The 16651-nt window shown below is 43.2% G+C and overlaps 1 protein-coding gene and 1 long non-coding RNA gene across 4 annotated transcripts in view; one reads left to right on the plus strand and one right to left on the minus strand.

The window, feature by feature from the left end:
• LOC116838173 (uncharacterized) overlaps nt 1-8847 on the minus strand; it is a 28258-nt gene extending 19411 nt beyond the window's left edge. The window contains exons 1-4 of one of the 3 annotated variants that reach the window (XR_004376878.2): nt 8764-8847; nt 7374-7497; nt 7062-7155; nt 5350-6573 (exon numbers count right to left, since the gene is read on the minus strand). This is a non-coding gene — a long non-coding RNA (uncharacterized LOC116838173). Of the gene's footprint in view, nt 1-5349; nt 7156-7373; nt 7498-8763 lie in introns of those variants that run through there. The other 2 variants (XR_004376879.2, XR_004376877.2) reach the window with 2 other exon arrangements.
• The window catches only part of SLC6A20 (solute carrier family 6 member 20), a 36949-nt gene that overhangs the window by 12509 nt on the left and 7789 nt on the right, over nt 1-16651 (plus strand). Inside the window, exons 4-8 of the mRNA XM_032803194.2 lie at nt 298-525; nt 4288-4398; nt 5094-5335; nt 8667-8829; nt 14853-15057. Coding sequence (XP_032659085.1) covers nt 298-525; nt 4288-4398; nt 5094-5335; nt 8667-8829; nt 14853-15057 — 949 coding nt within the window. The remainder of the gene's footprint in view (nt 1-297; nt 526-4287; nt 4399-5093; nt 5336-8666; nt 8830-14852; nt 15058-16651) is intronic.

Raw genomic sequence — 16651 nt, forward strand, 5'->3', positions numbered from 1 at the left:
TGGTATGAGCTGAAGAGAAGGAGATGATGAAAATGAAAGAACGTCACTGCGTGTATGTCAACTTCCTGCTATTAGATATAAATATGTCAGTGAGGTTACTCATGGCAGTAAGAGCTGCAGGATCTGTCCCAGAGTCCCCATACATCTACAGCACAATATGCTCCTGGCTTCCTTGAACTGTTACTTTGCACGATACCTTTTCTCTTCCCACCAAGCCTCATCAAGATATTAAAGCTGTGAAAAATCCCTGCAACATGCTTAACTTTTGCAACCTTTGCATTTGTTTGGCCCCCAAAGGATCCCTTGCCATGGGCCAGTTGTCCACTGAACAGTAACCACACTGGTTATGACGAAGAATGTACAAAGACCTCGTCTACTCAGTACTTTTGGTACAGGAAAACCCTGAACATATCATCATCCATTGAGGAGTATGGGAGCATCCAGTGGGAGCAAGCGGTATGCCTGATCCTGGCGTGGCTGGTGGTCTATCTGTGTATTCTGAGAGGAACAGAGTCTACCGGCAAGGTAAGAGGATAATAACTGTTGATTCAGAGTTAAACCATAATTAGGACTTGCAGAAACCAGCTTTAAGTGATGTTAACTGGAAAAAAACAACAACAACTTTTGACAGGCTTTTTAAACTTGACTGGTCTGAATTCCTCTTCATCAGGAAAACACAGTGTGACCATTGCCTGAGTGCTCATGCAGAACCATATAGTGCAGGAGTAGGCAACCTATAGCACACGTAACGAAGGTGGCACGCGAGCTGATTTTCAGTGGCACTCTCACTGCCAGGGTCCTGGCCACCACTCCTAGGGGCTCTGCATTTTAATTTAATTTTAAATTAAGCTTCTTAAACATTTTAAAAACTTTATTTACTTTACATGCAACAATAGTTTAGTTATATAGTATAGACTAATCGAAAGAGACCTTCTAAAAAGGTTAAAATGTATTACTGGCACACAACACCTTAAATTAGAGTGAATAAATGAAGACTCGGCACAGCATCCTGAAAGGTTGCCAACCCCTGATATAGTGCTATGTGTGGAGACAAGGCCATATACTGTATGCACATTGGCAATCAGGCTGATATTTAAAGGCTGATGAATGTGTTCAATAGCTTGTACATTGGGAGAGCATTTGCATGACCTCATTTGGTGCTAACCATAACTTGTGTAATAAAGTGGTGTGTTGTCTACATTCCCACACTATAATCAATAGCTCTGCTGCCTACATATCTGATGTGGGGATATTGGTCTCCAAAACACGGAACACTACCACTGTAGTTAAAAGAGGATCTCTACTAGCTGCAGTAGCTTAAGACATATAGTCTCTGTGGGCCAGTCTCTGGACAGCAGGCAGCATATTTGTACAAGTGTCATAGAACGTCACAGTTCATCTTGCAGAGGGCAGGGTACACATATTAGCCATTTCATTGCATATTGCCCTCATCTAAACAAAGCCCCTGAGTTCTGTCCCTGTTTACAATCTGGTGGTCTTTGGCATCTGCCATAGTCATGGACTATGAAGTCTGTTTTCTCATGGAATCACAGGAGTGAGCTGATCAGATAGAGACATTAAAGTATCAGACAGCGCAGGTCAGTATTCTGCTATTCGATATTAACACCAGTGTGATACTGAAGCTCCATGGCGATCACTTGGGTGCCATTATTGAAAAGCTGCCTTTTGACTAGTTTGGAGGAAGAACTTATTTGTGACTCAAACAAAGAAAAAGCAGTTTGCTCTAGGGATCATAGGAATGTATAGACTCCCTTTGTAAACATACCTTTATGAGAAGGAAAGCAGGAATTACCTCACTTTGTAGACACTTTTAAATCAGCCTCTTGTGTTAATCCCTTGAATGCCACAGTCAATGAAACTCTCAGCAAATTTAAAACTAATAAAAATGATACTTTTTCACACAACACACAGTTAGTAGTTAGTGGAACTCATTGACATGACAACATTCAGGGTAAGCTTAGCAAGATTGTAAAAGATTGGATATTTATATGGATAAACATGAATATCCAGGTATAGTAGTGGTATATAACAATAGTAAGGATTTTTAAAAACCAAGAGTTGTCAAAGAGATAGAAAACCCTCATGTTTCAGGCCATTAGCCATCATTTAACTAATAGAGGTTAGGAAGAAACTTCCCCTGTGGTCAGACAGGTTATTCTATAGCTACTTATTTCAGGATCTCTGGTACCGTCCTCTGAAGCAGCTGGTTCTGGCCTCTGTCCAATCCTGTATGGCAATGCCTGTGTTCCATGTGGGAGGCCGGCTTTGAGTGACATTTAATCTGCAGCATCAAAGTTCTAAGATGTTACAGTTTACTAGAACCATGGGGCCAAACTGATGCCACTTCATTAAGCATGCTGCCTTCAACCAGAGCAGAGCCAGACAGACCCTATTGGAGTAATGTAGGAAAGAAATAACATGTTGTCAGGGTTCCTTCTCCACTCTGAACTCTGGGGTACAGATGTGGGGACCGCATGAAAGACCCCCTAAGCTTATTTTTACCAGCTTAAGTTAAAAACTTTCAAGGCACAACTTCCACCTTGAACAGTATGCTGCCACCCAGTGATTTAAACAAACATTCAGGGAGGGCTACTTGGAGCCCTACCTTCCCCAAATATCTCCCCAAGTCTCTACACCCCCTTTCCTGGGGAGGCTTGAGAATAATATCCTCACCAATTGCTACAGGTGAACACAACCCAAACCCTTGGATCTTAAGAACAATGAAAAATCAATCAGGTCCTTACAGGAAGAATTTTAATTAAAGAAAAAGGTAAAAGAATCAGGATGGTAAGTACTTTACAGAATAACAAAAGACGGATTTCCCCTCTAGGCAAAACCTTAAACTTATAAAAACAGCGATAAACCTCCCTCTTAGCACAGAGAAAAATTCACAAGCTAAAACAAAAGGTAACCTAAGGCATTTCTTTTCTGCTATTACTTACTATTTCTGCAAGACTAGATGCTTAGTTCAGATATAATTTCCCCTGCCCTGTTTCCTGACTGGCTCTGACAGACACAGACCAAAAACCTTCCCCCACAGATTTGAAAGTATCTTCTCCCCTTATTGGTCCTTTTGGTCGGGTGCCCCCAGGTTATCTGAGCGTCTTAACCCTTTCCAGGTAAAAGAGGAATTAACCCTTTACCAGGTAAAGAGGGATTTTATGCTACCCTTAGCTGTATGTTTATGACACGTCTACTGTTAAGCTGCGGGAGGGGAGGTCGCCCTGATTTTTTTTAATCTTATGACAGGATACCCCCAAAAGCTGAAAAAGATTTCCCTCCTGAACCTGCTTTCAGAATACAGATTAGATTTATATCCTCAAATCGTATTAGACAAGCACAGAAACCCAGGGGTACCCAAGAGTATGTAAAACAAAAACAACTTGCTGAACTTGGCTCTATGTGGCAAAGTTAAATGCACAGCCTGTTGCATAGGTCCACTGTGGCCATGATATAGACATAGAATCTGGGTTGGAAAGAAGCTCTGTGTATAGCTTAGTTAGAAAAACAGCAGTAATATTATGTATTGTGCAACAGACCCAGCTGCTAAGTTATTTGAAACTAATGCATTTAGAAGGTTGGTTTTTTAAATAAGAATGTAAAATAACTTAATAAAAGCTTCTAATGAAATGAAGTAGACAAAACACACTGTGAAGATGCAGGACAGACTTGATGACCTGACACATTCAGTAATGGAAGGCCATTTAAATCCCAAGACAGCATTGAGAATTCCACTCTCGCTTCTCAAAAAGAAAAAAGTTCCCAAAGGTTTTAGATATCTCCAAAACCTTTAGAAAATTCAGGAAAAAGTCAAATAATGGCTACATTAATGTTTTACATTATCAAGTGCTCATTTAAGGATCAGTATAAGGCAGCAAATGTGATATTATGAATATTTCATACAAAACAAACATACAGGATTTGCCATACCAGATTACAATGCTTAATATATAGACTGCTACATTGTCTGCAAATGGAGATATACACGCCTATAGTGTACCTAAGAATGCAATCCTATTCCAGGAAGGAAATTTCTTTCTGATATACCCCCCTCATTTTCTCTCCCTCTCCCCCACTGTTAATCATTGTAAACTCTGTAGTATGAGGATTGATAACCTTTTCCAATTTTATCTTGATAATGTAAAACATTAATGTAGACATTATTTGACTTTTTCCTTCTTCCTATATCTGTACAGCTCTTGCAAAACAGTAACAGATGCCAGTGGAGATTAACACTTTAAATAATTTACCTTTTCTTTTGTGCAGGTTGTCTACGTAACAGCTTCTTTGCCATATTTGGTCCTCATCATATACTTAATTAGAGGACTTACACTACATGGAGCTGTGAATGGGCTGATTTACATGTTTACACCAAAGGTACCAAAAACGTACACTGAATTTTTAACAAAACTTTATCATTATTACTATATAATTTCATACAAAAAATAGTAACTTATTTTTATTTAGATTATATTTTCACAATAGTAAGTTAGGTCTGATATTGTACGTATCTAGATTCTTGAGGATACCCCACTCTGTCACCAATGAGTTATTAGCTTCCTCACCCAGGAAAAGAAGTGTCCTATCAAACCTGAGCTGTGTTGTATTATTTATATACTGAACAACAATATCAGACCAAATTCATCCCTGAATTCAACAGAGTTACACCAGAGATGAATATGGCTTAAGATACATTTCAGTCCAAAGAGATCATTAGACATTTCTTTGCTAGCTTAGATGAGTGCAGTTCCACTTACTTCAGTGAAAGTTTGCTCATCTACACCAGCAGAGATTTTATCCCTGCATATAAGAAAACCATTTTATTCACCCACTGGAGAAACACATGCACACAGCGTAGTCCTGCACTGCTTCTATGTGTAAAACTCACACTGACTTTACTAGGTACTGTGCAAATATAAGGTCTCAAGCTGAATCAGGTCCCTAATAAATCAAATTACTCTCTCCTCTATGTCTAGATACTACAATGATGAGAGCCTTAAACATACCTTAGATAAACAGTCTGAAGTCCACTTTTATTTTCATCAGCCATTGCTCACTCTCTTGTTTTACAGCTAGAGCAATTAGCAAATCCTAAAACCTGGATTAATGCAGCTACCCAGATCTTTTTCTCACTTGGTCTTGGTTTCGGAAGCCTGATAGCGTTTGCCAGCTACAATGAGCCAAACAACAACTGCGAGAGATATGCCATTATCATCTCTTTGATAAACAGCAGCACGTCAATATTTGCCAGTATTGTGACTTTCTCTATCTATGGCTTTAAGGCGACTTTCAACTATGAAAACTGTCTAAACAAGTAAGAGACTGGAGTTTTAACTTATTTTTCCCCTGAGACATGACGTAGGATGTTACACATAAGAAAAGAGATTACATATATACACAAATAGCAGCTGTGCAGCATAGCTCTTTGAGTGCCACTTGAATAGATCTGATAAATATGCAGGAGATATTAGATTAGATAAGGTCTGAGATTAGAATTCAGAGTGCACTGTTCTTTTTATTGACTAGTACAGGTTATCAGGGTTCAGGTTACTATCGTCTGCAAGTTTTGAAGGTACCATTGCTGACAAATGAGTTTAAAGACCCACCTACATTGCAGTTATAAGCAGGAGGGTTGAGCAGGTTACAGAACATTGTTCCCTGAACCAGTTACAACACTCTTTACAATTGCCCTGGAGAAGGCATGCACTTATGTCCCGTCACAAGGTTAAAACCTCGGAAGTCCAAGAACTTAGGTGAGGGACAGAGTTAGGTCCTGCCTACACTGCCAAGTTTAACTATGTTGTGCCCAGGTCGCTGCCTCAGCGTGATAGTGAAGATGGCTACAGAGCTTTCTACCTCTGGTGAGGGGTGTATGAAGTCTATTGCATGAGACAGACAGTGGCTGGATTCCTACTGACTGCATTCAGCACTGCAGCCCACCTTTACCTGTAGGCAAGGATGACACTAGGAAAGGAATGGATGGCAGACACTTTTTAGAAAGCATAAGAGAGCTTCTTTGCTGCTGCTTTGTTAAAGCAACCTCACAACTGGAGAAAAGTCTGATAGAGTCAGTGAGTTCCAGGCCAGAAGGGACCACTAGAACATCTAGTCTGACCTCTAGCATAGCCCAGACCACCCACTCAGCACCTGCACACTGACCCAACAACTGAAAGGAGATCAAAGTATTACAACCCACAGGAAACTAGATTATTATGAGCCACAGGCAAAGAACAAGAGGGACTGAGGTGCACCAGTGCCCAAGGCTGATCCAATGGCAGGGAAATTATTAAATGAGATGTACCTGGATAATGCTGGCAAATGACCCACACCACACACTGCAGAAGAAGGCAAAAAACAAAAACAAAAACCCACAAGGTCCAATTGTATCTAGGGGGAAATTCCTGACCCCACATATGGCAATCAGTTAGACCCTGAACATGTGAGCCAGAACCAGCCAGCCAAGCACCTGAGAGAGAGAGAATGTTCAGTGTTACCTCAGAGTCCAGCCCTCCTGCCCAATGTCCTGTCTCCAGCTTGGGCCATCTCCTGATCCTTCAGAGGAAGGAAATAGAAAAAATGGTTCAGAGAGAGACATTTCCCAGCCCTTTCCCTCCCCACCACCCATCAAAAATGAAAACAGGAGTTCTCAATAAAAGGCTTACTTTTGAGAAAAGAAAATTATACGGGGATAGCCACATTTTCATGTAAAGGAACCCTGTGGCTTGTCCCCCCACCCACCCCATTATAAAAAAGTAAGCATGAGAAGGAAAAACCCAACAGTCACCATATGACACAAAGGCACAGTACAACTATCACTGCTTGAAAAAGCTTTGTACAATAGCTGGAAATTCTACAGACTCTCCAGTGTCAAGGGCTCTCATGGTACATCATCCCAGGAATTATCCGAACAGATTATCAAAATAGCAAACAAACAAGAATTTTGGAAAGCGCAAATACTGAGGGCCAAATTTTGCAGACATCCTTTTAGAAGATACAATTTACAACCTCAAAACATATGTCCAATCAATAGTTTTGCCCACCTTTCAGTTGTGGGCACAAATCTGAGTATCAGATTGCAGGCTCAAATGAAGCAGATAGAGATGCAGGTGCTCTGATCTGTATTCACGGGTCATTCTGTCAACACAAAAAATGAACACAAGACGTACAGCCACGCAAACTCTTAGACACAAGATTTACAGATACATGCTGTGCCTGGCCTGGCCGGAAACACAGACCTTAATCTTCACCTAAATCCTCAAGAGGAGTTGGAATCTGTTCCTTCAGAATTATCTGCTCTCCAACATGCATTAAGTTCTCTGCTTCCTTTTGACTTGTATAAATAAATATCTTACCCTGACATGCCACCTTCAATCTGGTGGTAGAAAATACTGGTGAAAAGACTGAACAAGCAGAAATCCTTTTCTTTTTTCATGATGTCAATCATATTCAGGTATGCACAGTGACATGACAACAGGTCTGTGTGGAAAGGAGATAAATTTGGTTCTCACATGTGTGTCAAGCCTTCTGGCAGAAGTACTGCTGGGAGATGTAACAGGAGTAAAGAGCATGAAATATACTATGCATTTGATCTCAAAACTGTGTCCCCAAGTCCTTAGAAGAGTGCAACCCTAGGTGTCTATTTGATCCAAAAGTCATTTTCATGGTCACGTCTGGACCACGATTATAATCAAATGGCTTTGTTCCAGTATCCTATAGGATAGCTCCCAGACATGATGTGCCATGTGAGCCAACCCCCATATCAACCTGAATATCTGTCCAAGGTACTAAGATATGTTCCAACAGCTGGATGATCCTGCAAGGTGCTGAGTTCTCCTTGCTGGGAACTTCGAAGCATCGACTCCTATTGACTACAGAGAGATGTGAAGGAGTTCAGCACTTCACAGAAGATGCTCAGCACTCTGCACGGTCTGATCCTAAAGCCATGTTCTCACGCATATACAAAGTCTCAGTGACTGGACTACTATTATATTTTTGTTAGATTTATGCAGCACTAACCTATTGCACTAATCACAGCAGAGGACAGGCTAATATTCCAAGCATCTCCTTTGTTAGAAAGTAATTGATGCCATGTGGTCATCATTTTAAAAGAGGCACAAAGGAAAAGAGAGTGGCAGATTTTCAGCTGATGTAAATACCATAATACCGCTGATTTCAGTGGAGCTACGCCAGTTTACATGAACTGAGGACCTGAGACAGAATTTGGGACCATCTACTCACAGCAATTATTGCAAATGGAACTAAGAGGAATAAAATAAGAAAATTAATTTTCATATAGATGCATAGATTTTAAGGCCAGAAGGAACCATTATGATAATCTAGTCTGACCTGTTTAACATAGGACATAGAATTTTACCCAGTGATTCCTGCATCAAGCCAATAACTTCTGGTTAAGCCAAAGTATATCTTTTGGCCTAATTTACCTTCTTCCCCATTCACAAGTGTAGTTTCACATTTAGCCTCTTTTCAGCACACTTTACTGAAGTATAGCAAGCACTCTCCTGCCTGTCCCTCTGTGGTATTCTGGACTGCACTCCTCCACTTAAAAGAAGCTGCATCCAAATTCTGCCACTGAAACATTTCTTCTAGCTTTAGTAGAAAGAAACTAAATTATCTTGGCTTTACAGGGTAATACTGCTGTTGACAAACGTTTTCGACCTGGAAGAAGGAGCTTTAACGGCAGACAATCTCGACAGTATGAAAGATTACCTAACATCTACTTACTCAAACCAGTATGCAGAATTATTGCCACAGATTAAAAACTGCAGTTTGGAAGCTGAACTAGACACGGTAACTTGCTCCTTTGTGCACCAGCCTTGGTTGTCTTTTTTTCTTTTTCCCCTCAGTCAGAAGTGGAAGCTTATAGTGATGGTTGGGTCTAAGGGAGAGAAAGAACACAAACTCTATTAGCTCTTGTATTGATGATGAGGTCTTGAGTATGTTTAATGTGATGGTAGATGTTACACTTAGCTTAAGCAACCTAAGCGACTCCTTCCTTGCTTAGGCCACTTAGCAGCCCCAGGTGATTGTAGCCTTTAGGTAAAGATGCTTCTACTGAGTAACTTTAGGTAGAACATTTATATTCTATATATATATATATATATATATATATATATATTATAAATATTTAAAAAAAAAAAAAATTCCCCTCTCACCCCTATCGTGGTATGTGTCTTCCTCAACCTCGGGTCCTCTACCAGAGGCCTGGGAGTTTGGGTTCTGCGCAGTATCTTAGCTGTTCCTAGCACTGCACTCTTCTGGACAGAGAGCTCTGATGTTGTTCCTGGGATCTGTTGGAGCCACTCACCCAACTTAGGAGTCACAGCCCTGAGTGCTCCTACCACCACTGGGACGATTTTGGCCTTCATTTTCACATCCTCTCTATTCCTCTTTCAGGCCTGGTACTTCTCCAGCTCTCATATTCCTTCTTCCTGATATTGCTGTCACTTGCACTGCTATATCTGTCACCACTGCTGTCTTCTGGTCCTTGTCTACTACCACAATGCATGGTTGATTGGCCAGTACCTGCCTGTCCGTCTGGATCTGGAAGTCCCACAGAATCTTAGCCCTGCTATTCTCCACAACCTTCTGTGGAAATCTCCCCTCTGGTCTTGGAGGGTCTAGCCCATACGCTGTGCAGATGTTCCTGTACACAATGCCAGCCACTTGGTTGTGCCGTTCATGTATGCTGTTCCTGCCTGCATCTTACAGTCTCTGAGGCCTCTCTGCACAGTCTGCACCTTGGGTCCTCTCTAGTGTGGTAGACCCCTGCTTCTAATGGATCTGGTGCTCAGTGCCTGTTCCTGTAATGCTATGATCAGTGCCTCAGTGCTGTCTTTTAGTCCAGCCCTTTCCAGCCACTGGTAGATTTCCCAATGTCAGCCACCTCAGCTATTGGTCAATGGTACATCCCATGCAGGGTCTTGTCTTGCCATGGCACTTCTTCTGCTTGGTCTTCCTCCTGCTGCTGCTGCCTCAGCATTCTCTTCAGCAGCTCATCTTTGGGGGCCCATCTTATCTGATGTACTCCTGGATGTTCGCGGTTTCATCTAGGACAGTGGCTTTGATGCTCACCAAGCCCCGGCCACCTTCTTTCCGGCTGTATACAGTCTCTGGGTGTTGGACTTGGGGTGGAAAACCTCCGTGATTGTGAGGAGCTTCCGGGTCTTCAACATCGCAGCTTCCATGTCCTCCTTTGGCCAGCTCACTATACCGGCAGGGTATCTGATGACCAGCAGGGCGTATCGTTGATGGTGTGAATCTTGTTCTTCCCACTGAGCTGGCTTTCAGGACCTGTCTTATCCTTTGGCGATACTTGGATGTTGCTTCTTCCTTGCCTCCTCATCGTGGTTTCATGTGACTGTGGGACGCCAAGTACTTGTAGCTGGTCTGTTGACTGCTATGTGGCCCGCTGGTAGTTCCACCCCATCAGTCTTGACTACCTTCCCTCTCTTCACTACCATCCGCGCCACACTTCTCCAGTTCCGAATGACATCCCGATATCCTCACTTGAGATCCGTGTCAGGTGGATTAGCGAGTCGATGTCTCGTTCATTCTAGCATACAGCTTGATGTCATCCATGTAGAGGAGGTGGCTGATGTAGTTCCACTCCTGAACCTGTACCCGTATCCAGTCCTTGTGATTATCTGGCTGAGGGGGTTTAAGCCTATGCAGAACAGCAGCGGGGACAGTGCATCACCTTGGTATATGCTGCACTTGATGGCCACTTGTGCAAGCTGCCTTGAGTTGACTTCCAGTGTTGTCTTCCATAGTCCATTGAGTTCTTGAGGAAGGTCCTTAGTGTCCTGTTTACTTGTATAGCGCCAGACATTCACAGATCCACGTGTGCGGCATTGAGTCATAGGCTTTCTGTAGTCAAGCAGGGCTGTGCTCAGATTGTCTGTCTAGACCTTGAGTCTTGGGCGACTGCTCTATCTATGAGCAACTGGTGTTTGAGCCTCTGGTGTTGTTCCCAATGCCCTTCTGAGCTGTGCTCATGTACTGGCTCATATGGTCCTGTAGCTTTGGCGCTATGATCCTGTTAGGACTTTCCATGTTGTGGGGAGGCAGGTTATTGGCGTAGTTGGAGGGTTCTGTTCCCTTGGGGGGTCTTTCATGATCAGCACTGTCCTTCCTTGTGTTAGCCAGTTTGGGTGGGAGCCTGCTGCTAGCAGCTGGTTCATCTGTGCTGCTAGGCGTTCATGCACTGCTGTTAGTTTCTTTAGCCAGTAGGTGTGGTCATGTCTGGTTCAGATGCTGTCCAGCTCTTCATGTTCTTGACCCGCTGCTGAGATGTCTTCTACTTGTGATGGTGACTGGTTCTGTTCTGGGTGGTTGCTGTGCTCTGTTCTCAGGTCCTGCAGCCACTTTGCACTGGTGTTATGAGTCTTCTCTTTCTCCCATATTCTTCCCAGTACTGTTCAGTTCTGCTGCTGGGGGCTCTGCTGTTATGTGTTGTTGCACTGCAGTTGGGAGTAACACCTTGGATGGGTTCTTTGCGAGAACAGGGCATTTACTTTTTTTGCCTCTGCTTCTCTAGTGTATCTCCTTAGCCTGGTAGCCAGTGCTGTGACCTTTGTTTAGCAGTCTCTAGGGCTTCAGATGGAAGTCAGGCCTTGCATTTTTTCAGTAGTCGAATCTTGCCTTAATCTCTACACCCTTCTGTAGTTCCACCAGCTGACTAACTTCTCTTTGAGTCGCCTTCATCTTATCCTCCAACCTCATTTCCAGGGTGGGTACATACTGTTGTTCTTCTTGATCGTGTAGCCAAGAATCTCCAGGATTACAGAGGTGTAGCGTATACCAGTTCATTGGTTTGAGTTTATGGTGGTAGTAGGGATTTGTCATGAGGGCTCTATTGGCATCTTCTAACATACTATCTGATGGTACTTCTCCCCTGAGCCTTGTAATCGTCTCGAGGATTGACTGTAGCTAGTTTCTCATGATCTTATGCCTCATATCAGCTGCTGTGTCTGCAGTGGAGGGGTTGCAGTGAGTTTCAGCTTCAGGTGTGGGCTGCACATCCACTTGTTTTCTTCCAGGTCTTCTTGAGTCTGGGATGTAATGTGGAGCTGGTCTATCTCAAGCTGTGAGACACTTCCTCTTTACTATGTTGAAGCATTGGGTAACTAGCTGTTTCTCAGTAAGCGTGGATGTAGGTCTTTTGTCCATCCATAGTCCCCTCATATGTTTCATATATCCCCTCTCATTAGGGTCTACCGTTGTAGTAGCATTCCATCAATTCCAGGTTCTCTTGTCTCGTCCATGAATGGTTTGTTCCAGTAGCCCACTTATCGTCAGATTGTCCTGGTTCCTCAACATCTGGCGCGGACCTTGTTAATCCGGGCGACGTCCGAGCCGGCATGACTCTCCTAGTTCGTGTCACTCTCATATTTGAGGTAGGCAGGTGAAGCGTTATGGGGTCTTTTGCCCAAGGACCCCTACTGGAAAGTTGGTACCAACCAGGATTTGAACCCCGGTCTCAGGTATCAAAGGCGCTCTTAACCGCTACGCTATCCAGTCGCTATATATTCTGCAGCTACTGGCTGCCATAATTTGCTTCCAGCATAATAGGCCAGCTGTAAATTAATACTTACCTATCCCCTGGAGAGAGGGGGGAATTGTGACCCACAGGGGCATCTGTAGGGGCAATGCAGCATACACACAAACCCAGGCTCTAGACTGTGACGCTTAGTCACACTCAGACCTCTTCTGATGGCCTTGGCTGGGCAAGCAAATTCATGAACATAAAAAACCTTCCCACGCCCCTCAAATGGAAGAGGAATCAAACTGTTTGGAGACATTCAAGTAAAAACTCCCATTCCAACTTCCCATGTGCCCAGGACTCCCTCCTTGCAAGCCTGGAGTGCACTGAGATCTAGCCACGCAGCAATTATTAATTGGCAACTCACTGCTGGACCCTGAAGATGGCACAACTCATTTTGGTGGATGCTGGCTCTGCTACAATTTCTATATATTAATTGGAGATATACCAATCTCCTAGAACTGGAAAGGACCTTGAAAGGTCATCAAGTCCAGCCCCCTGCCTTCACTAGCAGGGCCAAGTATTGATTTTTGCCCCAGATCCCTAAGTGGCCCCCTCAAGGATTGAATTCACAACCCTGGGTTTAGCAGGCCAATGCTCAAACCACTGAGCTATCCCTCCCCCTGATAGACTTTGGACCTAATCCTGTAAACTTTACCTGTGTGAGTAGCCTTTCAAGTCAATGGAATAGCTCCCATAAGTAAGAATTTCAGGGTCCAGTCCAAAATGTTCAAACCTTCTGTAAGCAAAACATGGTCATCACCATGTCTGCCAGAAATGCCTCCCTGTAGGTGAACTGGCAGGAGGGAGGCGATGTAAGTGCAGGGATGCTCCTTTGTTCATCCTTTCCTCTCTGCTCAGGCAGCCAATTGACTTCGCTCAGTAAAGCACCAGCTTTACTGCTCAAGCCCTAAGCTCAACCCTGCACTAAGGTTTCCTCCAGCACAATTGCCATGTACTTTGGGCTTCCACATCGTCCATCCGCCCAGCACTAACAGTGTAGCCATCAGTAGTACATAGCACGTTACTGGTTCCAATGAATGTGGGAAAGTTGCTAGGATTTTGTGTAGGTCATAAGTCTGGTCCTTTGAGATTAGATATAAGAGGATGTTGCCATATTACTTATAGAACTAGGAGGCGAAATGGTCTGCATTTCTAAACCCAGCTTTAACAACAAGTCATCTAGTCACTTGACTGCTCTGCCTGCGTTTCCCATCTGCACTAAGGGGGATAATAGCTACCCTTGGGGAGGTGCTGACTCAGGCATGTTAATGTTTGTCAAACATTTTGAAGATGAGAAGTGCCAAGTATTGTTATCAGCTTCATTCCTGCCCCACCACTGCCTGGGGGAGTAGTTCTTCTACACACTAGCAGGCCCATTGAGGTCAACAAGTGACATTCTGCAAATCTAAAGCAATTCAAAGGACTTCAGTGGAACGCCTCAGGCTTTAGGACCACGATCAGGATACGATTCATGTTGATTACTTAGGACTATTGCCTGAGTAAAGATTGCAAGATTGGTCCATTATTATTCTGGGTAGTAGTAGGAGGCCAATTCTGCACCATTCAAACAGGCCAACAAAGATCTCAACTAGTTTATTACGTAAGACTACGGGCACATAGTTACCATTTTTCCGTCATTAACAGGGGCGGCTCTATGTTTTTTGCAGCCCCAAGCATGGCAGTCAGGTGGCCTTTGGCGGCGCACCTGTGGGAGGTCCGCTGGTCACGTAGATTTAGCAGTATTTCTGCTGGTGATCTGCCGATCCTGCACCTGAATTGCCACCGAAGCCGCAGGACTGGTGGACCTCCCGCAGACATGCCGCCAAAGGCTGCCTGACTGCAGCCCTTACAGCAACCGGCGCACCGTCCCTCAGGGCTTGCCACCACAGGCACATAATTGTTGTGCTGGTGCCTGGAGCCACTCCAATCATTAAGGTCCAGATTTTGATGCCTTTATTCATGGTGACTGGTCTTATTGGAATCAGTGGGTCTCCTTGAAGAGCAAGGCACTACTTAACAAGAGTAAAAGGTGGCAGAGGTTAGACTTACCTTACCTACAGTTTTCATTTACTGTTTAAAGCAGTAGACGTAGCACTTCAGTAAGAGGCGGAAGATGTACTTTTAATGAAAGGTTATTTTGGGTTAAAGTTCTTTTGTATAATAATCTGATTGTGATTTCTATCAGTAAATAAGCAAGGGCGTAGCTACCTGAAGAGCTGACACCACCATGCTTGGTTAGGTTCTACTCTCTTCTTCTTCTTGGCAGGCTGTCCAAGGCACTGGACTGGCATTTATAGTATATTCGGAAGCAATAAAAAACATGGAGGTCTCTCAGCTGTATTCAGTGCTGTACTTTATTATGCTGCTGATGCTGGGCATAGGCAGTATGCTGGGAAACACGGCAGCTATCCTCACCCCTTTGACAGACAGCAAATTTCTGTCCACCCATTTACCTAAAGAGGTGATCTCAGGTAAGTTCACTACCACGTAATAAAACAGGTCGAGAGCGGGTAGGAATTCAGGCTGCATAAGGAGTGAACACACTCAAGAGGGATTTGGAAGCCCCCAGCATGGAAGGTTCTGCGTGCCCTCTACTCCCACTGACTTCAAGGGAAGTGAAGGGTACTCAGCCCCTTGCAGGCTCAGGACCTAGGGGGAGTTGACTGATTACAGTGGGAGTTCTGAGTGAGGAAGGACTGTCCCACCCCTGCAGCCTGTCAGTTGCATGCGGAATGTCATGTGAGGCCTGGTCTCCAGACTCCACAATGCAGTTCTCTCAACAACCACAGAGCGTAGTGCGTATCATTTTCATTCATCAAAATAGTGTTGTTTTTTTTAAAAAAAAAAAAGTCAAACATGATACAAATAAGGAAAAACAAAACAGTGTTAAAGTACATAGTGAATATTTTTTGAAAATCTCAGCAGGAAGCACTTGTGTGTCCCTTGTACTGTAATACAACATACAGATACTTTCCTATTGGTTTCACAGAATGTATTTAAACAACCAGTGATGGCACTTCTCAGGGAAGATCGCCTGCCCCAGTTTGTTTGCTGTGAGACCCAAGATAGAAAAACTCCCTAGAAGGAACCATAATTCTCCAGAATACATGGCCCAGAGTATTTTATTGCTTTTAAGAAACAGACATTGCAGAGATCACATCTTTATATTTACAAGGACTTCTGACACAAATATCCAGTCAAATGGTCAGATTAGTGTTTAATGATATATGAACATCAAAAAGTGCATACGCATCCAAATGTCTCCATATTTATCGGAACTTCTTTGATCTTCAAATCAGATCACAAATGTATAGTATCTTAGTACATCTACCTCTGACCAAAAGCTGATCAAAAAATAGCTCGCTAAAGTTTTTGAACCTCAAAACATTTGCATCAGTTCCTATATCACACCACCTGTATAGTTTTAACAATAAATAATCCACCATTATCAGCAGAATTCCACAGTTATTTCATTCACATAGCCTGCCAAAACCATTCAGACTTTTTGTTCTTATGACACAGAACAAAGGCCATTAGGTGGAAGGGTGCATGTGTAATTAAACAACTAATCAGGGATGCTTCTTCTATATCTATTTACAAGAAATCGTAGCCAATAGCTTTGTGCTCATAACCAAACCAGCAACAACAGTGCATGAGCAGGGTCATGAGAAAATATTTTGCAAGGAAATATTTTTTAGCTTCTTCATACTGTCTTTGCATAACAGCAATCACGCCACATCTTTACTGTTGTAATAGGAGATTCAGATTGTCGTCATCAGGTCAAATAAAAAGAAAAATCACAATCCCCTCCAGCTTCACAGGGATAGTGTGAATCATAGTTCATTGATGTTTCCAAAGTGCTTTGAGATTTTCACAAGGAGGTATGCAAATACAAAGGCACCTCACATTTGGTGCTGAGTGCAGAAATACTAAGATACTGCCTTTAAAATTAAATGCAACCTGGGAAGCAGGCAAGAGGAAATTGAGTTAATTTCATCTTTCTCCAACCCCTCCACTTAGTGCCATCTAGGGTGAGAGACATGAAATATCAGGATGCGGGGGGGG

Source organism: Chelonoidis abingdonii, chromosome 2 (genome assembly GCF_003597395.2).
Source record: "Chelonoidis abingdonii isolate Lonesome George chromosome 2, CheloAbing_2.0, whole genome shotgun sequence".
Taxonomy (NCBI): domain Eukaryota; kingdom Metazoa; phylum Chordata; order Testudines; family Testudinidae; genus Chelonoidis; species Chelonoidis abingdonii.